General features: G+C 36.1%; 1 protein-coding gene across 2 annotated transcripts in view; it reads right to left on the bottom strand.

The window, feature by feature from the left end:
- The window catches only part of RANBP17 (RAN binding protein 17), a 331,100-nt gene that overhangs the window by 266,255 nt on the left and 41,305 nt on the right, over nt 1-23,540 (bottom strand). For both annotated transcript variants that reach the window (XM_072630957.1, XM_072630955.1), the window contains exons 9-12: nt 21,217-21,336; nt 16,671-16,817; nt 16,283-16,455; nt 15,702-15,895 (exon numbers count right to left, since the gene is read on the bottom strand). In XM_072630957.1, coding sequence (XP_072487058.1) covers nt 15,702-15,895; nt 16,283-16,455; nt 16,671-16,817; nt 21,217-21,336 — 634 coding nt within the window. The remainder of the gene's footprint in view (nt 1-15,701; nt 15,896-16,282; nt 16,456-16,670; nt 16,818-21,216; nt 21,337-23,540) is intronic.

Raw genomic sequence — 23,540 nt, 5'->3', positions numbered from 1 at the left:
AATTACCATTATTAATTACATAATTAATTAAATACAATTATTTTATATGACTAGAAAAATAAATTTATCTAGAAGAACAAAAAGTCAAGAATATCAAGGAAATGAGTGAAAAAAAATGTAAAGTAAGGTAGTTTAGCAGTACCAGATCTCAAACTGTGTTACAACATAATAATCATCAAAGAATAATATGGTATTGGTTAGAAAAAGTGATGGATCAGTGGAACAGATTAGGTATACAACGTACACAAGTAAATGACCATAATAATCTAGTGACAAATCTAGAGATCTAAGATTTTAGGAACAAAAAAAAAATCACTATTTAGCAAAGACAATTGGGAAAACTGGAAAGCAGTTTGGCAGAAACTAAGTATAGACCAGCACCTCACACTGTATACCAAGATAAGGTCAAAAGTGGTACATGATTTATACATAAAAGCTTATATCATAAATAAATTAGGGGAACGTGGAGTATTTTATCTGTCAGATTTATGCTTAAGGGAAGAATTTATGACCAAACAAGAAATAAGAGAGCATTTCAAGACATAAAATGGATAATTTTGATCACATCAAGTTTAAAGGTTTTGCACAAACAAAATCAATACAGCCAATGTTAGAAGAGAAGCAGGAAACTGGTGGGGGGGGTGAATTACAGCAAATTTCTCTGATGGAGGCCTCATTTTTCAAATACATAGAGAACTGAGTCAAATCTATAAGCGTACGAGTCATTCCCCAATTAATAAGAAGTCAAAGGAAATGAAAAGGCAGCTTTTAGAAGAAGAAATTCAAAGCTACCTCCAATTGTTTGAAAAAAGTGCTCTAAATCACTACTGACTAGAGAAATGTAAATTAAACAACTTTTAGGTACCAGCTCACATCTATTAGACAGGCCAATATAACAGAAAAGGAAGTGACAAATATTGGAGGGAATGTGGGGAAATTGGGACATGAATGCACTACTGGTGAAGTTGTGAACTCATCTAATCATTCTACTCCCAAAGGGCTATAAAACCATATATACCCTTTGACCCAGCAATAGCACTACTAGGTCTGTATCTCAAAGAGAGCAAAGAGAAAGGAAAAGAACCTATATGTTGTAAGGGCAAACAAAATAGAATTTTTTTTGCTATTTTTCTGGACTGAGTTTTAACCTATCAAGTGCCTTTGATTGAATTAAGAGTCTTTGACTGAATCAGGAGTCTTTGATTGGAAATTGCTTGGAGGGAAGAGAGAGTAAAGAGAGAAGCAGAGCTGAGAGAGCTTCTGAGAGAGAGTGGGCTAGGGGAACTTGCTTGTGGGGAGACCTAACAGAAAGAATATCTGCAATGTCGGTGTTTCCTCTGTTATCTGTTAATTCCTCAGACACAAGCACTGTCTGCTAATGTGAGTTGATTTCTCAGAAAGAAGTCTGGTCTATTGGTCTGTGTTAACTTTTCAGACAGAAGCCCTGCCTGTTGGTCTATTTTAATTATGAGATATACATATGTATTAGCTGATATGTTTCCTTAAGGATGTTGCTATGAATGTTCTACTTTATTGAACAATGCTTAGTTTATTACTGAATAGAGTTCATTATACTATGCAATTAGACCCTTAAAATTATTCACAGTAGCAGTTCCCAGGTGTGCTGCCATGATTGGCATCACATATGTACAAAAATGTTTATAGCAACTCTTTTGATGGTGGCAAAGAATTGAAAATTGAAGGGATGCCCATCAGTTGGGGAATGGCTGAACAAGTTGCGATACATGACTATGGAGGAATTCTACTGTGTTTAAGAAATGATGAACAGGATTCTTTCAGAAAAAAACCTGGGAACACTTATATGAACTGATGCAAAATAAAATGAGCAGAACCATGAGAATATTGAACACAGTAACAGTAATACTGTACAATAATCAACTTGTGAATGGCAGCTATTCTTAGCAATACAATGATCCAAAATAACTTTGAACAGTTTATAAAGAAAAATGCTATCCACCTCCAAAGAAAGACAGTGTCTGAATACAGATTGAAGCATACCTTTTTTGCTTTCTTTATTATTCGTGTTTTTTAGGTCTGCATTTTCTTTTGTAACACTGCTTATGTGGAAACATTTTGCATAACTACAGAGATATAACCTACATACAATTGCTTACCTTCTCAAGGAGGGGAGAAGAGAATTTGGAACTCAAAATTCTAAAAAACAGATATTGAAAATGTTTGTTTACATGTAACTGAGAAAAAAGCACAGAAGGAGGAATGTGACTGAACAATAATTCATATGAAAAAAGATATACAGGTTTTAGTATACTGCAGGTGAGATATGGTAGTTCAAAAAATAAATTCAATCTTAGGCTAAGTTAATAAAAGCACAGGATTCAGAATGAGGGAGATATACAATTTTGCTGTAGCTCCCTGGTCAGAGCACATCTGGAATATTGTATTCAGTTTCAGGTACCACATATAAAAAGACACTGACAATATGAGACAGTCCAGAGGAAGATGACCAGGATGTTGAGAGAGAGAGAGAGAGAGAGAGAAATAGAGAGAGAGAGAGAGAGAGAGTGTGTGTGAGTGTGAGTGTGTGTGTATGTTTAGCTACCCTTCACATACCTGAAGGACTGTCATGTTAAAGAGAGATTACATTTGTTTTGCTTGGCCCCAGGGAACAGAACTATGAGCAATAGGGAGAAGTGGCAGAAACAGATTTTGGCTTCATATAAAGAAAAACATTCCTAATAATTTGTTTTGGTTTTCTCCTTTTTTATTGGCCAGTGCCTTATGTGATTTTTTTTGAAGTTCATTTTACGATTAGATGTGCCAATGATAAGTGAAGGACCAAGTCTCTGTGTAGAAATGAATCTATTTATTGCTTATTGTATACTGAAACCAACAGCGTGAATCCCATTTTGAAAGATTTCCTTTCTCAGTGGAAGAATCAATTGTATTAGACAGTTTATTTAAAGTCAGTGTTTCATAGTCAATAGAGAACTAACCTTGAAGGTAGGAAGATGTGGGTTCAAGTCCTGTCTCTGTCATATATTGACTGTGTGATGTTGGGTAAGTGACTTAAAACTCTGAATGCCCTATGTACTTGCAGAGAAAGTGCCAAACTGTACTGGCAAAGTTAAGTACTTCCTTACTGAGGAGGTTCTATACTATCAACTATTAGAGAATAGCTTTCTTTGAAGATCATGACTTTATTATCTCTTGGCTTTCTTATGAAAAGATCAGCTTTTTTACCTTTCTTAACTTTTGCAAGAAGCCTTACTGTACAGTATTATTTCTTCCCTACTCCCCATTTAAAGCTCTATTCCTATCTTTCTACAATATGGGACTTTTCCCAAAGTGATTCTTACACTGGTCAGGCCATCTATCTTGAAATAACAAATGCCTCTCAAGTTTACTGAATGTGTCATCTTTAGGCTAATTATGAAAACTACTTACTATAAGGATTCCATCCAGGTGCCTAAGGCTGCTAAGGGGGAAGAATGTTTGATAAGGCATGAATGTTGCTAAGACAAAGAGATTTGAAAACAGAGAATTAACATAGATGTCTATTCCCTCACTTATTAACTTTCCCTTCCTACTCTTAAATCCCAGGGTATTCCTTTCTCCCTTTCCCCCTTTCCCCTTTTCCATTCTTCTCTCAAGATCCTGGGCTATATATAAGGAGCAAATTCAGAAGCAAGGAGCAGCATTATGACTTTGACTCTAGGAACAGAGACAAGAATAACTCACCCAGACAAAACATCTGTCAGTGGAGACCTGTTCTAACACAGAACCCCAGTGTGGGTCTTTGGGTATCTTGTGATGGGTCTAGGTAGGACCTCTTTTTGCCTGGTGTACAACTTCCTAGTTCTTTGGTACTAGAATGCTTCAACTCCAGTGTGCTTTTGGCCAAGCTACATCCCCAGTATCTGCAGACCTTTCTATCTGTCTCCCTATGTCAACATGCAAAAATAACTTGTTACTTCCTTTTTTTAATTTACCTCTTAGGATTAGATCTTGTAAGTTTTCTAGAAGAGTTTGGAAGATTTAGGGAAGGGATAGCTTCACTATATTGCTTCCTGCTACTCTGCAATCTTGGTCCTACTTCCTTTTCTAGTCTTTTTATATATTACTCTTCTCTCTATATTCTATAGTTCAGCAATACTGCCCTATTCACTGTTCCTAACAGTTCTCATATCCATGCCTCTATATTGGCTGGCCCCCATATCTAGAATGCATGCCCTCCTCATTTCCCTTTTTGGAATTAATGGCTTCCTTCAAGATTCTGTTTTCCACTATCAATATGAAGCCTTTCCCAAATCCTCACACCTACAAGTGTCCTCACTCCTCAAATTACCTTGTATACTTTTGTGTGTGTGCTGTCTGCCATTAGAATGCAGGCTCCTTGAGGGCAGAGAGTACTTCATATTTCTCTTTGTATCTCCAGTGCTTGGCACAGTACCTGCCAAATAGTGCTTGCTGGTCGACTAGGACTTTAAATCCTTTAGGAAAGAATGAAAGCTGTGCCAAAGTAAAACAGGATAATCAACCAAGACTAGGAGGGAAGCAGAAAACTGGGAAACTAGTGTTTGTGATAAAGGCCTCATTTCTAAAATTTATAGAGGACTGAGTCAAATGTACAAGAATACAAGTCATTCCCCAATTGATAAATAGTCAAAGGATATAAACAGGGAGTTTTCAGAGTAAGAAATTAAAGCTATCTATGGTCATATGAAAAAATGCTCTAAATCACTATTGATTAGAGAGATGCAAATCAAAACAACTCTGAGGTACCACATCGCACCTATCAAATTGGCTAACATGACAAAACAGGAAGATGATAAATGCTGGAGAAGATGTGGGAGAGTTGGAACACTGATTGTTGGTAGAGCTGTATGCTAATCCAACCATTCTGGAGAACAATTTGGAACTATGCCCAAATTACTATGAAAATGTGCATACCCTTTGACCCAGCAATATCACTTTTAGGACCATATCCCAAAGATATCATAAAAATGGGAAAGGGTCCTAACTGTACAAAATATTCAGAGCAGCTCTCTTTGTGGTGGCCAAGAACTGGAAATTGAGGGGATGCCCATCAAGTAGGGAATGGCTGAACAAGTTGTGGTATATGAATGTAATGGAATACTATTGTGCTATAAGAAGTGATGAACAGGAGGACTTCAGAGAGGTCTAGCAGTTATATGAACTGATGCTGAGTGAAAAGAGTAGAACCAGGAGATCACTGTACACAGTAACAATCCCAGTGTGTGAGGAATTTTTCTGATAGACTTAGCCCTTCATACTAATACAAGGATCTAAAACATTCCCAAAGGACTCCTGAAGCAAAATGCCATCCACATCCAGAGAAAGAACTATGGAATTGGAATGCAGAGTGAAGCAGAATATTTTCTCTTGTGTTATGTTTTGTTTTGTTTGAGTTTTTCTCATGGTTTCTCCCATTCATTTTAATTCTTCTATGCAACATGACTAAAGTGAAAAAAGTATGTATAGAACTCACATAGCATTGCATGCCATTTCAGGGAAGGAGGATGGAAGGGCGGGAGAGAAAATCTAAGACTTAGGGAAGTGACTGTAGAAAAATGAAAATAAATAAATTAATAAAAAAAGAAAAAAGTATACTGCAAGTTTTCGTCACTTTAAGGACGTTGTAAAAGGAATTCACACTGAGGTACAGGTTGTCTAGGTTGCCCTCAAGGATATACCTTCCAGTGCTTGAGAGTGTATGAATTTAGAATTCAGATTAGAGTTTTTATTATCCTTTTAAGTCAAGATGCACTTTTTGTGGATTTGACAGTCTCTTTATGCTCTAGAAACTATAGCTTTGCACCTCTGTCCTAACTGAAGGCTACCACAATGCATCAGGCCTTCATTTATTACTAGAACACCTAGGTTTGTGGGGTGGGGTCTAAATGAACACTAAGGATCCTAACTGAGCTCCTAATATCTTTTTTTATCACTTGTTTTGGAAGAGTGCAACTAAATTAACTGCTGTTCTCAGATTGGAATCTATAAACCAATTTGATCCAGAAACATATTGAGATTGCATCAATTCTGCCTTGTTTTGCCACAACAATGCTAAAATCCTTCTATATCAATAAGTGCTCTGAGTCTGGATTTGCAAGGTCAGACATATAGCCATGTGCAGAGATACTATCTAATATGGTTGGCTTTACTAAGTTATATGAGAAAAACACCTCAGCCCTCCATAACCATCCAACGCACCTTAGACACCAGGCTTCTTGCCACCAGCACATCAACAAGGAATAGGCCCTCAGACACTAGGCCAAACTAGGATCCAAGAAATAAAAAGAGGCTGCTGCTGATAATGATTATAGCTAGCATTTATATAGTACTTTTAGGTTTGTAAAGTGCTTTATAAATATTATTTCATTGCACCCTCACAACAAGTCTGGGAGGTATCTGCTATGTTATCCCCACTTTTTAGATGAGGAAAATGAGGCAGTAAAGGTTAAGTGACTTGCCCAAGGTTACATAGTTAGTGGGTATCTGAGGCTGGATTTGAACTCGAGTCTTTCTGACTATAAGTCCAGTGCTCTACTTACTGTGTTGCATTTCTGACTGTACATCATCTTCAGGCATCTTGGAAAGAAGTAAGCTTATTGCTGTTAAATGAGTTCTACAAGGCCATGGTCATAACACCGTTAAATGTGAAAACCTGAGTCCACTGGAAATTTCCAACCTAGGACCAGCAAACTACCATTTCTTTCCCATCTATTCCTTGTGATTCTAAGCTGTTGGCTGCTTAAATGAAAGTCCTCTTTCTCTGTTATCACCCCACACTCATTTATCTCCATCTACCTTGGCCCAAATTCTTCTCAAGTTTGTATTCTGCCCTGCCCCCACTTTGCACTCTCTCCTTTCATTAACACATTTTTTCTTGAAATCTCATACTTCTTCCCATTACATTTTCTTCAATCTTCTTGTAGCCACAGGAAAAAAAACCACATGCCTCCTTCCCGGAAGATATTGCAGCTCTGGTCATCTTCAGTACTAGGTACGCATTCTCTCATGTGTGCTCTTCACCGACACATATAGACTTCTCTATCCTATTTTTACAGAGCAAACTCTTCTCTTTTTGAGGGCTATTCAGTCCATATCACTTTATCCAAATCCTTCTTAAAGCCATAAACTGGCTTTTAGGTCATTTCCCCTCCATTCCAAGAAATTCAGTATCTGACTTAGTCTTCCTCTACATCACAACCCCTGTCCATGTACTTAGGAACTTCAATTTTGTACCCTCAAACAACCTAACCTCCTCATTCATCAACCTTCTTAATTTTTATGAGGTGATCTTCACTCTATCTCAGTCATTCATGAGCATGATACAACTCGCCTGTACATACTGTTTGCACATGGTCTCTCTCATTAGACTGAAATCCTTGAGAACAGGGATTGTCCTTTACCATTCTCTGAATCTCCAGGTCTTGGTATGGTACCTGTCATATAGTAGGAGCTTAATAAATGTTTGTTGACTGTCCTGATTTCACCCTTACCTATACCTCTTAGACTACTATGTTCCAAAATTCTGTATCCTAGCACCTTGTTCTCTTTCTCACTATTCTGCAACATCATTATGATCTCAAGTCACTATGCTCCTCCTTGCTCTCCTAATCCAAAATTTCTACTCTGGTCTCATTATCCCTCCTTCACAGTTTTGAATATATAGCACTTTAACTATAAATACTGTTTTCTACTACTGAGTAACCTGACCTCTTTTTTTATAATGTTTTGCCAAACCCCAACCATGGGTTTTCCTTACCATCTGCCTTTTATAGTCAGCTAAGTGGTCTAGTGGATAAAGTATTGGACTTGGAGTCTGGAAGACCTGAGTTGAATCCTGCTTCAGACACTTAGTGGCTTGACCATGGGCAAGTCACTTAACATCTCTCTGCTGCAAGTTTCCTTATTTGCAAAATGGAGATAATAACAGTAACTAACTCACAGGTAGTTTGGGGGATCAAATGAACTAATATATATAAAGAGCTTTACAAACCTTAAAATTCTACATAGCTAATAGCTGTTATTACTACCTTCTACTCACATGCTGCTGAAAACTTGACCTTACACAATTATGTTGGCCTAGTCCACTAGACACCTGTGTTACTTACTCTCTGGATCCTTGTTGCTGTTTGGCACCATGCAACATTCCCATTCCTTTTTCCTGTTTACTTTCCTACTTTACTAAGAAAGTGGTTACCAGTCCTAAGTTCTCTCCTTTCCTTTTTCTTATACTTCACAACTTCTCACTCTTTTCTCTTTTGCACTAGTCTGTTGGAAAGACATGGTTCTTTACTTTGCCTAGGTCAAACTCCCTATGGCTATCTCTAATTCTGTTTCTCTGGTCTTATAGAAGCTTGCTCTATGATCATTACTCTTACTCCCTCTAAACTTTCAATTTATTCTCAATTCCTGGCTTCTTTCCCCCTGGCAACAAACACGCTCAGGTTTCCTCCATCCTTAAAAACTTCCAAATGAACTAGTCATCCTCTCAAACTATTATCCTATATTTCTCTTACTTTTCGCAGCCATTCTCTTAGAAAAAGCCATTTAGTCATTTCCTCTACTTTCTTACTTCCTATTAATTTCTTAGACCTTTGAGATAACTCTACTACTTACCTGAAACTAGTCTCTGCAAGCATTACCAGTGATCTTATAACTGCTAAGTCCATTTGCCTTTTCTCTGTCATCATTCTTCTTGATCTCTTTGCAATTTCTGACATTGTTCTTATTTTCTCTTCTTGGATACTATCTTCCCTTTTGTGAAACTGCTCTCTGCTAGTTCTCTTCCTACCATTTAGACACTGTTTTTTTTCCTCCTTTTCTGGATCACCATTCATGGCCCAGTCATATCCCAAGATTTGCTCTGGTCCCCTCATCTCAATTCTCAAGCAGTGCTTCAAACCATGCCACCTCTACCCACCAGAGATTTCTCCCCAGAAACCTAGAAGACACTAATAAGTGAGCTCTTGCTTTATCCTGTCCCTAACTAAGGCTACATAGCTCCAAACCATGATGCCTCTATCCAAGTCATCACTCTGACTTCCCTTCCACCAGAAACTTGGGACTCTATTAGGGAACATCGTGGATTCTAATAGATGACCTTTCACCTTATCTTGCTCTCAACCAAGCTTTTATTTCACTTCCAGGAAATTATTTTCAGACAGTGCATGGCTGTCCACTTCTACTTTCTATCTTCCCTTTATATGCTGTCTTCCTCCAAAAGAATGTCAGCTCCTTTTGAGGGTAGGGACTAAGTTGGTTGCTTTTATCTGTATACCTGGTATATAGCACAATGACTGGAACATAGTAAGGACTTAACAAATTTCTCTTTTTTTCTTCTTATTTCCTCTCTCTCTCCCTGCCTTCCTCCTTCCCTTTTTTCTTTCCTTCCTTTCCTCCCCATTATCTATTATTTCTCTTTTTTTCTCTGTATGTATGTATACACACACATACCTTCTTATTAGCTCTCATGGGTTCAATCAACAATTCTATGCAGATCAAATTCAAATCGCTACAACTCACTGTACTTTCTCCCCTAGCTTCAAGAATATGTCACTAATTACCTCTTAGATATCTGGATATTCTGAGAGAATATCAAACTCAACATGTCCAAAACGAAACTCATAACTTCCAACCAAGGGCTCCCTGAATAAAGGCAGCCCCCAAAACTAAAAAACTGAATTGCACCAAATGAATAATGATCAAGAACTTCAAAGAAAAACTACATGAAGTAACTTTTTCCATCCCAGAACTACAAAGAATGTCAGTTAGAGGTCCACAGGAAAGAGAGATGTCAATGAAGCTAGGATCAGTGCAGGCAAACAAGCCAGTAGCCTCTAACTGTTGCCAGAGGTGTGCCAGAATGTGTTATCTGAAAAAGGCTCCATGTGCAAACACAAAATAACAAAGGGCTCCCATGAGGAAACCCCAGGGCAGTTGGAAATAGGACAAGGAAACCTTGGGAGTATGGCAACAACCAGCACAGTTCAGTAGAACCTAGATGAAAACAACCTAGGTGTCCAGGGGCTTCAAGGTTCTGAGTGCTCTATCCTGATATATAAAAGACAGCCTTAAAGATACAGTATTTCAAATCTCAGAGTTCCAAAGAGGGCTTAACACTGAGAGGTGGAAGTAAACACAGAAACCCCGATTAGCAGCACAAGACTATGCGGAAGTGACAACACTTTACCTATACCTACACACACACAGACACACAGACACACAGACACACACACACACACACACACACACACACACACACACACACACACACACACACACACACACACACACACACACACACACACACACACACACACACACACACACACACACACACACACACACACACACCCCCCCCCCCCAAGGAGCAGATTCCAGGATCTAGAATAAGCACCTAGGATAAGAACTCAAGGTAGAGATAAAAAAAACAAAGCAGTATTAAAAAATTCTTTTAGATCTAGAAATTCCCCCCAAAAGCCTAGAAGAAATGAGTAAGCCCATAATAACCTCAAGCAGACTCAAAGAAAAAAGTTATTTTCCACAAGGACTACATAAAAATCTGAAAGAAATGATGAAGTATTTTTAAATGAAACAAAAGCTCTAGAAGAAAGAAATGGAAGAAAAATAAATATCTTAGAATAAAAAGTGGTACAAATTACAGACTGCCTGAAAAGTAGAACAGATCAAAGCAAAAGCAACGTCTCCATGAAAAAACAAGAAATATTGAAAAAAAGAAGAAAATGTATAGATTTTATATATAAAGTTGACCTTGAAGAAAAAGGCTGAGGAGAATTTAAGAGTCATCAGACTCATTGAAAATCATGGTTTTTAACCAACACTAAACATTATATTTCAAAAATCATAAACGAACATAGATCAGATAAATTAAAGTCAGAGGGCAAAGTAAAATTGAAATGAAACTGCTGAACATCTTCTGAAAGAAAATTCCAAAGGAAAAGTCTCAGGAATGGCATAGCCAAATCTACAACTCCTTTATTAACAAAGAAAAAATAATTATAAGTATCCAGAAAGGAGTTCAAATACCAAGAAACATGCAATAATCAAGGATCACAAAAGATGTGTGGAAGCTTCTATTAGAAAAAAGAGAAGCTACTGAAACAAAATATTTCAAAAACCAAACTATATATGTTTATACTGCAAAGCTGAGAATAATCCTGCAGGAAGGAAAATGGATTTTTAATGGAGTAGAAGGCTTTCAAACATTTCTGATGAAAAGACCAGAGCTAAATAGGAACTCAGAAATATAAACATAAGAATCTAAAAAAACCCAGAAGGTTAAATTTATTTGAGCAACTGGAAGGGATTGGATAATGATGAGGTACTAATATGCTAATGGAGAAAAGAACCAAAGGCCCCTTCAGAATCTTGATGTCTTCAAAAGGTATTGAGGAAGTTAAAAAAGAAAACCAGGACCTGGGAGGTGGATTGGTTCTGGGTTTAAAGAGGGAAAAGAAAAGAAAAGAAATACTGTGTAGAAAGGAGGACGGGGATGTAACTTCTTGTTTCTTACAACTGGACCATGCAAAAAGAAGAGCAGACAAAAAAAGGTTGGGGGGGACCTCATGCTTATTTGAAACATACAAAGGAGAAGTGAACACAAATCTAAATATACATAATCAGTCTGGTCTAGAAATCAAATTTAGTAGGGAAACAAGAAGAGATTGGATGGTTTAAGCAGCAGGATAATACTAGGGAGGAAATATTCACAAGCAAAATGATCTTCCTGAACCTGGAGCAATTAAAGAGAAAAGAAAGAAAAAACTAAAGTGGGTGGGAGAGGTGCCAATCAATTGGGTATCATGGCTGAACAAATTGTGGTATCTGAATATAACAGAATATGATTGTAAGATCATTTCAAAGAATCCTGCTTCATATAAACTGATACAGAATAAAAGGAGCAGGAGAACAATCTATAGGACATCAACACTGTAAAGAAAACCAGCTTTGAAAGACAGAAGAACCCTGATGGAAGTAATGAACAACAATGTTTCCAGAAGACCTATGATGAAACAGGCTTTCCACCTCCTGAGGAAAAGGTGAAAGATTCAAGATGTAGAAGACATACATTTCTGGATACAACTATTGTGTGGATTCATTTTGTTCAACTATGTTCCACCCTCCCATCCCCCACTTCTCTCTGTTTTTAAGTGAAGAAGTTGGGGGAGGAAGGATATCAACGGTAATGCCAAGAAAAGGTCCACTGAAACATTTCTTTTTTTAAAGCACAATAGAAAGTAGAAGGAAGCTCTGGAAGAAGCACGAACAAAAAGACAGTTTTGATAGTAACATGTGCAATGTATTATATACTATTTTGTTTTAAAGCAAGCAGGAAGAAATGGAGAGTCACAGTTTCATATACCAGCTTCTCTTTTTGCATTCTGCATATAGAATACTTTTCTGTTTAAGTTCAGAAAAAAAATTTTTTTTTAATTTAAAAAATAAACTTATTATCTTCTCTTCTAAACCCACTCCTTCAAACTACCCTATTTACGTTGTGGACACTATCATCCTAAGTTATTTAGGTTCAATACTCTGAAGTCATCTTCAACTTCTCCCTCTCCCTCACACCACATACAATCAATTGCCATTTCTTGTCAATTCTACTAGAGGTAGACAACAACGCTAGTATTCATTCCCTTTCTTTCTACCCACTTGACAACCATCCTATTTCAGATCATTATCTCTCACCTATGTTATTGCAACAGTCTCTTAATTTGTTTTCTTGACTCAAGTATCTCCTTTCTCCAATTCATTCTCCTGATAGCTACCAAAATAATTCTCTTAAAACAAAAGCCTGATCCTTTTGGAGAGGCAGTGTGGTAAGTGGATAGGGTGCTGGACTTGGAATCAGTTAGGCCTGACTTCAACATTTAGCAGTTGACCAGGAGTAAGTCAGTTAACCTCTCTGAGCTCAGTTTTCTCACCCGTAAAATGGAGATGATAATAATACTTGTATAGACTTTTGAGGCTCAAATAAGAAAATTTATGTCAAGTATATTACAAACTTTTAAGTGCTATGTAAATATAAGATATTACTTTAGGGCTATGTTAATATTTTAAGTGCTATGTAAACATCAGGTATTAATTTTCTACTCATCTGATCAAGAATTTTTAGTAACTCCCTACTGCCTCTACAATAAAATATAAACTCCTCAGTGTGGAATTTAAAGTCTTTCATATCTTGCTCTAGCCTTTCTTAACAGACTTTTCATCATAATTCCTTTCATGTCTATTTGCTATTCTACAAATTCTGCATTCTATCTCCTACCTCCAAGTTTTTGTTTAGTCTGTGCCTAGAATGCACCTCCACCTCTCAAAATACTAAGCTTTCTTCAGAGCTTAGCTCAAATGACACATCTTAAGGGAAACCTCTCTTGATTTCCCTAATTGTAAGTGCATTGTCCTATCTCTATTATTTATCTGCTTATCTTCATATGTGTTGTATGGAAGCTCCTTGAAAGCAAGGACTTGTTTTTATATTTTGTCTGAGCATCTCTAGTTACAACTCTCCTACACACAGTAGGCACCTGACATTTGCTGCATTGAATTAATGGCAAAGAAACAAAAAAGGTAAAGAAAATATAGAATGAATTAGAGAAATAAAGAAAATTTAATAATATTTATTATATTATACTATGTATTCATTTTATCTCTTTATGTTCAATATTCCAATGTACTATCAGTCTCTTCTCCAACAACTGTTGGGGATGGTGTTCTCTTTCCTCCTCAAACATCCTAGAGAACTGTCTGGATTTCTCCTTTTCTACTCTCTATGATATTTCTCTCTTTACTTGTTAAAATCTCCTAGTACAATGTAAGCTCCTTTTGACGCAACTATTATTTCTATCTTTGTATTTCTTGCCCTAAGCATGGTGCCTGACTTACATTAGATAATGACAAATGCTTATTAATTGACTGCATATAATAGACACTTAACAAATGCTTATTAGGTGTGAACTTATTCTCTTTGTTATTTAATTTATCATATTTCTATATCTTACACTATTTTTCCTTTTCTTTCAATATGCTTTTGAAAGAGGATAGGTCTTTATTGAATATTTATTATTTAATGGTCTATATTTTTAGACAATCTAAACATCAACTCCCTATGCAGTTGGCAGAAGTGATATTCTTTAATTAACATAGGAATGAAGATAGTTGAGGAAAATTATGTGTCATTTTAAGACTGCATATGCATACTATGCCTAATATATTTCCACTGTTAGATTAATATTTTATCAGGAACACAAGAATCAGGAAAGATAAAGTGTAAGGCTGCCATGAGATCACTAGACTAAACGATGGAATATCAATAGAAAATAATAGTAAAGGGAGTTGTATAAACTACAATACTGTCATTTAAAATACAGGAGTGAGAAAAACTAACAACAAATTACATATTAAATGACAAAAAAAGTTGAACTACAACTGTGTAGATGAAGTAAAAGTATCTTGTGGAGAGAACTCCTTTCTAGGTTCAATTCCAGCCCTACCACTAACTACTTTAAGCAAATCATTTAAAAACCTCGACCATTAGTTTCCTCATTAATGAAATGAATACAATAGGTTTACATCTACAATATATTGTAGCCCACTCCCCTCAAAGGTTATTCTAAACTTTCTTTACTCCTGCCTGCCTTCAGCATCTTCAAACACAGACTTCAGCAAATGACCTCTCTACTGACATTTTCTGTCATCTCCTTTTTCCTCATTTCAGGCCTCAAAACCCCTCTCTGTATCCATCTTCTCCTTCACATTGGCAGCCAAGGAAAAGGTTGCCTTTCTTTTCAACAAGAGCTTCCACCTACTCTTAATTCCCACCTGTACCTGAAAATAAATTCATTCTACATCATATCCAATAAGAGGTCATCAAGCCTTTCCTTGGAGAATTCTAAAAAGAGGGACCTCGATACCTTCTGAGGAAACACATTTTACTTTGGGACAGTTTTAATTGTTAGGAAGATTTTCTTGATATCAAATCTAAATTTTCCTCTTTGAAGCTTCAACCCACTGCTGATAAGGAACCAGGGAGAAGACTTCTGTAAAGAGGCAGACCTCCAAAAACATCAAGATAGTTAATGTGCCCCCTCTAAGTCATCCACAGGTTAAACATTCCTATTTCCTTCAACCAATCACCTTACATCATGAACCTGAACTGCTTCATGACTTTGGCTGCACTTCTCTGGACACTTTGTCTTATTAAGATCCTTCTTAAAATGTGCTCTTATTCCCCAATGAAAAAATTTTTTTAAATCCAATGGACTTCTCTCAATCTTTATCAAATGAAACCAAATTGGATAATGGACATCAAAATGTTCTGAAAAAATATCTAACACTGAAATGGAAAGTACGGGGACACACCAAAATTAACACCATCCATGTCTCTCAGAATTCACAAATGACACAGAATGAAACAAATAGGAGAAGCATTCCTTAATTAGAACCAAGGGCCCTTTGTTGTAAATGTATAGAGATGGTCCTACTATACTAATTGTTCCACATGGAATTATTGAAAATTAGTTATTTTAAGTGATGGCTCATCAAAATACCAGAAAGCTTAATACAATTTAATCAAGTGACTAAGGATAACTAATTAGTTGTAAAACCTCATAAACAATTAAGTAGCTGATAGTAACCTAAGAGTCAAATCAAATGATACTGACCTTCTTGCACTGCTACATCTATGGGTCTTCTTGCAGATAACTGTATCAGTTTCTGATAATTCTGTGCACTTTGGTCAAATAACTGTACAAGAAGAGCACATGTCTTTTCATATTCACATCTACTGACAGTGCACAACTGTTCTAGCTGCTGAAATACAGTAGCTGTATCATCCAGTGGATCTTCCAAACCATCTCTGAAAACATAGCAAACCAAGTTAACCAAATACATTAAAGCACTTTTTATATTTATAGACAATGCAAAGCCTTTACAGGATTCTGAAATAATAATAGTTAACATCTATATAGTGCTTATTATATGCCAGGCACAGAACTGAAATGCTTTACAATTACAGACTCATTTGATTTCACAGCAACTCTAGGAAGTAGGTTTTATTATTATCCCCATTTTACAGATGAGGAAAACCGATGCAAACAGAGGTTAAGTAATTTGCCTCAGGTCACATAGCTACTTAGTGTGTGAAGCTGAATTTGAATTCAGATCTTTCTGATTGCAGCTCCAGCACTCTATCTACTGTACATCAAAGACAGACATAAACTAAAAGTATTTAATTTTTCAATACCTGATGACTATGGAGACAGATTCCAATCGAGAAGTAATATATGCCTTTGTGATTTCAGGCGCATATGTATCTAAGAGATGAGGCTCAGTTGATTTCACAAAAGGTACAGATGCTACCATTCTCTGCCACAGAGTTAACAAATAATGAACACTGTTGGGTGCAAATTCCCAATGCTATGGAAAAAAAACAACAAACCAAAGCTTATTTTAATTATGCTTTATGTTATCCCATTATAAAAATGAAAATATTCACAATTACGCAAATTAGATGGGTATATTTTTTGTGGGGGAAAAAAATATTCTCACAAATACACAGCATAAACTAAGCCCCCAGATTACTTTTTAAAATTGTCAGTCAAGTAACATTGGTATATTAAATTATCCCTTACCTGGAGGCTAGTAATGGTAAAATTAGCAATCAATCTGATAACTTCTGGATACTCCTTCACCATTATTAATTCTCCCAACTGGTAGTTAGTTTTCAAACGAGCCAAAAATCGACAGAATTCATGGTAATTTCCTGGTTCTGCCAAAGCCTAAATCACAAAACATAAAAGAAATACATTTTATAACTGCAGAGTTAATATACAATGTGGTACAGAAGCAGAAGGGGGAGCTGGATTGGGAAAGACCTGACTGCCAGGTCGCTGGCTGGGTGGCCTGATGTGAGTCCCTTTACCTCTCAGTGTTTCAGGTAACTCTAATCCTCTGAGTCGCAGAACAAGACTATTCTCTCATTTGAAAGTCTAAAAATGTAACACATCTTAAATATGATAATCCATTAAAACTTATATAGCTAATGTGTATCTAAGGCTGTATTTGAAATTGGGTCTTCCTGATTCCAGGTCCAGTGTTCTACCCACTGAGCCACCTAGCTGCCTCTCTTTAAGAAAAATGTAAAGTATCAAATACAGTGCTTGGCACAAAGTAATTACTAAATAAATGCTCTTTGCCTCTGATGGTGACTTTTGTAACTAAAATTTGTTAAAATAGTTCACAGTATAATTCCATGATTTTGGCAAACTTTGTAAGTTTCACTTTGAAAAGACAAAGCAAGCACGTATTTCTCTGATACCAGATGAAAAATATGAATTTGTGAGTAGAAATAAAAGCTCAGATAAACACCACCATTTTGCAATATTTTCTTTCTGTCCAAAAATCTATTCTGTTCTACCTGTTCTATCCCCAAAACATTGTAACACATTCACCGAGAGAATTAATGAATATCTACTGTAACTCCAAAGTACAACGTAACCTTTAAGAATCTTTATTTTAATAATACTTTTTTAAAACAAAAACATTACAAGTGAAAATGAAACTTGTAAGCACACCACACTATTTACCCACAATACTTTCTTTTATTCTGGCACTAAAAATGGAAATGGAAACTCTGCAATGAATTCAGGTGCTACAGTCTGAAAATTACAAAACTGTATCTGTCCACAAGAGGGCAAAGGGGATCTCTTCTCAAATGGAAAATGCCACTTACTCAAATACTAACATTACAACTGATGCTAAGTGGTTTCTCTCCAACATAAAGAGCTAGATAAGATGGATATTAAGTTACAAGAATCACTTTAATAATATTAGTATGGAAAGTCAATATGATGTAAGAAGAGGATACAAAAATAGATTGTCACTCATTACTTATTGTATATAACTCAAATGATTGAAAAATGATTGAAAAATGAAAGGAATAGAAAGGCCTGTGTCAGGAAAATACTTGATTTTTTTCTAACGGCTTTAAAAGAACATTAAGAAAACAGATACCTATTAACTAATATTAACACAACTGGTAACCCATTTTCAGATACAAACACTGTAATCATGACTGACTCTACCTAGTTTGCCTAACTTCATATTCCCTATACTACTCATCTAAGATATACAGAGAAGAAATTTATGGGAAAATTGACCATTCTAGTTTAAAAAACTAAAAGATGTAACAGTACCTTCTAATCTTTAACTAGAAGCAATGAAAAGGTAGCCAAATTAGAATTTAATTGTATTTGGATCACAGTGTTTGAAGTTAATTACCCTATTTTCATATAAAAAATTACATGGGTATATATGGAAGGGGGAGGAGGAAGGGAACACATTATTGCCCTATGCAATGCACCTAGTAACCTCCAAGTATTCTCTTAGATCCTAACTGACCTAAAGGTTCCCAACAAGCTGATTTACAACTGACCAGTCAATCATAAAGTTAAGCCTGAGTTTGATCACGGACTGGCAGCTGGCACTATATTTTTCCCTTCCCAGAAAAAAGGAATGCGCTTTAATATCAATCAGCAGCCCTTTCCCCTTCCCTACTCATCTACATTGCTCAGAAGCTTCCCTGATAATAAACCCAGGCCTAAATCCCTCATCATCTCTAACTGCAAGCTGCTGGCCAAACAATCTTCAAGATTTAGGGGTATTATAAGTAGCTCTTTCCATAAAAAGGTTAGAGATTGTGCTTTAACCCATTCTTTACATTTAGTCAGTAAACAAACATTTATTAAGCCTTTATTATAATAAGAGAGTCATGGTGCTAAGCAATGAGAATACAAAGAAAGACATAAAACAGTCCCTATGCTTAAAAAGCTCACATTTTAAAGGGGTAGATGATATATAAATATCTAAGTATATACAAAGTATATTCAGAATGTGAAGATTACTTGAGGAGGGAGGAATTAGCAGCTGAGAGGTGGAGTGGTGGGTAAAGACTAAGAAAGGACTCCTGCAGAAACTGGAATTTAGGCTGAGTCCTGAAAAAAGGGAAATTAAGATGAAAAGGTAAGGGGGCATTCATTTCCGCCGTGGGGAACAGTTAGTGCAAAGGCATGAAGATGAAGCATCATGTTTAAGGAACTGGTACAAGACTGGGAAGGGGTCAGGTTTTAAAGAGCTTTAAATATTCAACAAAAGACTTTATATTTGATCCTGGAAGTAACAGGGAGTCATTGCAATTCACTGATCAGGGGTGTGTCACATGGCCAAACCTATACTTTAGAAACATCACCTTGGCCATAACTGGAGGATGGCCTGGTATAGAGAGAGACTTGAGTCAGACAGACCAATAACATGATTGCAATAGAACAGGTGAGAGGTGATGGGGGCCTTAATGAGGGCTATGAATTATATGAGTGGAGAGAAACACACAGATGGGAGACACTGTAGAAGTAGAAATGATTAGATCTGACAACAGATTTGAAATGTGGGTATGTGGGGTGAATGAGAGTTTAGTTGAAGATTATACCACGGTTGTGGGCTTTTTGGGTGACTGGGAGGATGGTGATGCCCTCAATAGTGACAGGGAAATTTGGAAGGGCAGAAAGTTTGGGAGTAAATCTAAAGAGTTCTGTTCTGGACATGCTGAGTTTGAGATGCCTAGATATTCAGTTCAAGATAACCAAGAAGCAATGGCAGATGAGTACCTGTAGTTCAGCAGAGATGTATAGAGCTTGAATTCATCTGCATAGAGATGATAACTGAATACAGGGGAATTGGCAAGTAAGTATAAAGTGAAAAGAGAAGAGAGAGCCTTGGAGAATACCCATAGTGACAAGGTAGGCCATGGCAAGGAAAATGTACATACATTTAATCCTCTCCTGCTCCTAAGTCACTGCTTATGCCATACTTAGTGATCAGAGAACCCTCTCCACTCGTCTATTCCATCCTGTGTCTCTGCCTGGTCTGACATCCTGCCAAGATGTCCACCATGAAAACTTTTTAGAACATGCTCATTACCAGAGGCAGCCTACCATATAAGAGTCATCTAAAAAGAGTGAATTGTCAGGCACTGAAGATATTCAACCTAGGGGTCTTTTTCAGAGATGATTCAAATTTGGGTAAAGGTTAAATTAGATGATATCTGAGGTCCTTTCTAATTCTAAGTCTCTGTGATTCTACCCATGATTGTTGTGAGGATGGAGGGAAATAATGTAGGCATATGCTTTGCAAACTATTAAGTGTCACAGAAACTTGGAGTGATATTATCGAGCACGGTAGGGAGAAACAAAGGAGGAAGGCCTATCCCTCATGTATCTTCTTCTGTAATTACAGAGAGAAACAGAACAGGTTAGCACACATAACATATATAAATACCAATATGCAGAAAGGTAAACCTATTTACCCTGAGCTGGTAGAGTAGGTATCATATTTTCATTTTGCAGATAAGAACCAAGACTAAGTGAAGTTAAGAAACTTGACAAAGATTATTCAGTTAGGATATGCAAGAGTCAAGAACAGAATACTGCTTTCTTTACTCTAACTCTAGAGTTTCAACACAGAGAAGCTGTTCCTTCTAAAGCAATCTTTATTACCAGTTAATGTGAACTTCTAATAATAACTGACAATTATATACCACATTAAAGTTGTGAAGTTTTTTACATACCTAATTTTATTTGAATCTTATAACAACCATACTATAGCTATTAACTCATTTTACAGATGAAAGAACTAAAGCTCAGTAATTAAGTGGCTTTCCCATGATCACAAAATTACTATACATCAGTGGTAGGATAAAACCCCAGGTTTTCCTAACTCTAAGTCCAGTTTGCTTTATATTAGGGTCTAAAAAAGCAATTTGTCCCTATTTCTGTTAGGGTTTCTGTTCTCTCTCCTTCATCATCCTTTAGATTTCCTTGACAGTAGGATAAAGCATAATAACTGAATAGCTGTGATTTTCTAGGGTCTCTTCAGATGCCAAAGGGGTAGAGAGATTTGATGGGGATTTCTTCCTTTGAGTTACTCCTTGAAGTTAGCAAGAGCTAGCCAAGGCGCACCTCTCGGTTCCTCATGCAAGTCTAAGTCGTATGTAAGTCTCTAAGATTGTAAGGAGCAAAACAATGTTCTGAGTGTTCCTTACATGAGTGTAGGTACATAGGTAGAGATTGGACACTAAAATTAAAGTCTATGTAACAAGTTCTCAACAAACAATTGTATAAATACCTGAGGATTTTCAAGTATCCTTTTTACTCCTTTAATTAAGTTACCAAGATACTTGGCACGTTCTGGACTGCTAAATAAGGATCTCCTTGCAGAAGCAAACTGAACTAAACAAGAAAGTGCCTATAAAAGAAACAGAGTATCTTGAATCATTAAAACAACTATAATCACATATCATGATATTTAAGTCCCCATTATATTATACAGAATATTATTTCACTCTTATTATTGGTAATTTTTGTAACCAAATAATCATGAAAAATAATTTGCAAGTCCTAATCATAAACAAAAATTGCAATAAGAGGGAATTAAGGAGAAATCTTGATCAGTTTCATAAAAAAAAAAGACCAAGAAACCTATATGAAATATACAGACACACCTACCAAAAACTGACTTTTTAAAACTAAAGGTCTAAAACTATGAACTTATATCTCTTCTTATAACCTTTCTGCTATAATTTCAAATTTCCTAAAGCCATTTTTGAAGTAAAAGGTGAAGGAGTAAATTCAGGGTATCAAATCACAGAAAAAGTAAAAACAGATCATAATCAACACAAACAGTAATTAACACTGCAAAGAATACTCTCAGCAAATACCAAAAGTAAGTAGAGTTGAAAGGGTTTGGCCAAGAATAGCTGTCATGAATTACTAAATCCATTTACTCAGTGGCCTGCTCTGGCTCTTCATGGGTTCTCTGAACCTTTAGACTTACAGTCAAAACACTGAAGGAAAGAACACCTACCAAGTTCAGAGATGATGAGAGGCAACCATTCAACGTGAGCATTAAGATTTTATGAGACAGGTAGTTGTGAAAATATTCTGAACTTTCTATACACGAGGCATATTACATTCACTTGTTAGTTTTCACTGCCTTGTATTTGATCTCTCATAAGCATCACAAAAAGTGGATATACTATGCATTGAATAATTCTAATTATATTCTATCTCTTTCACCTTTTTGAAGTACTGATTTAAAGGAAATAAATAATTATGTTTTATTTATTTCCATGAAGAAATAATATGATACCTATTGACAGAATACCAAAGAGCTAACTTAGGATAGAAACTAATTTAGGATAAAAAGAAGGCACTAAGGAAGCAAAATTAGGTACCTATTCTAGAGGAAGGACCATTTCCCACATTCCAAAGGATTGTGCAACCACCTATTTGCAGATCTATCCATTTCTTTTCATTGATATTTCTAAGTATTACATTACAAGAAAATCAAAGTTCAAAAGTCTCATTCACTCATTTTAACTATTTGTGAATATTAACTATACATTTTAAAGTCACCAGGTTTAGTTTCTGCTGTGAAAAAGAATGTTTCCATTAACTGTTAAATTTGTTAAATATCTATAAGTTAATAATAGGTGGTTGTACAAAAATTTTCAATGTGGAGGATAACTTCTCGGTTAGCAACTGGTCTCTTCCATACTAACAATCCCAAATTGAGTTAATTATCTTTACAGATAAGTTGGGGATTGGTTCTTACCTTCCTAAGGCAAAGTAAAGGGTTAGTATAGCATTACTATTTTCTCACTGAGGATAATACTGTTACCAGGTCATCTTGCCAGGATTCCCATTATCTTGTTGCCAAGTCTCTGTATCTGGGTTCTTGATCCCTGGTTCCTGACCACCTGTACTTCAGAGATAGTGTCTAGCTCTGACCTTTGTGACCTGGCTCTGACTTTCAGTATTCTCACTCCAAATTACTCCTAATCCCTGAAGCCCTGACCCACTGGTTTACAATGCTGTAACTAACTCTAAACTACAAGGGGTAAAATAAATATGTTTGAATTTTTACAAATACATCTTAATTTGACATACTTTACATTTCACAATAGGAAACTTTAGTCCTATTATCACTAATTGAGGCATAAGATGTTACTTCAGTAAATGATTAGCCCGGACAACAAAAGAATAAGCACATAGAACAACTGATCAAACTGTCCACGATTGCAGTTTTCATCTCTAAGGTTCTTTAAAGTTTGGAGATTCTATTATTTTATTCTCAGAATGATAATTAAATACACAGTGATCATATGCACAATTTCAATTTTGAAACATTTTTCTCAATACACAAGGGACAAAATATAATTCTCAAACTACATATACATACATGTCATATGCACATTTATAAGATATAAATGTCTTCATATTGAGTTCTTTATGTACATGACAGTTTCTGTATCTGTCCAGCCCACGGTTTAAGCTCACATCAACAAATGTCTATATTTTTCAGAGACCGATACTCCCTATGAGATTTAACCTAGTATGGGAACACCTTGATTACTCATTATAAAAAATCATATAACAACATGAGAGAGA

This window comes from Notamacropus eugenii, chromosome 1 (assembly GCF_028372415.1).
Source record: "Notamacropus eugenii isolate mMacEug1 chromosome 1, mMacEug1.pri_v2, whole genome shotgun sequence".
NCBI lineage: Eukaryota > Metazoa > Chordata > Mammalia > Diprotodontia > Macropodidae > Notamacropus > Notamacropus eugenii.
The sequence above is the reverse complement of the archived record's forward strand: the minus strand, read 5'-3'. Positions and strand labels throughout refer to the sequence as shown.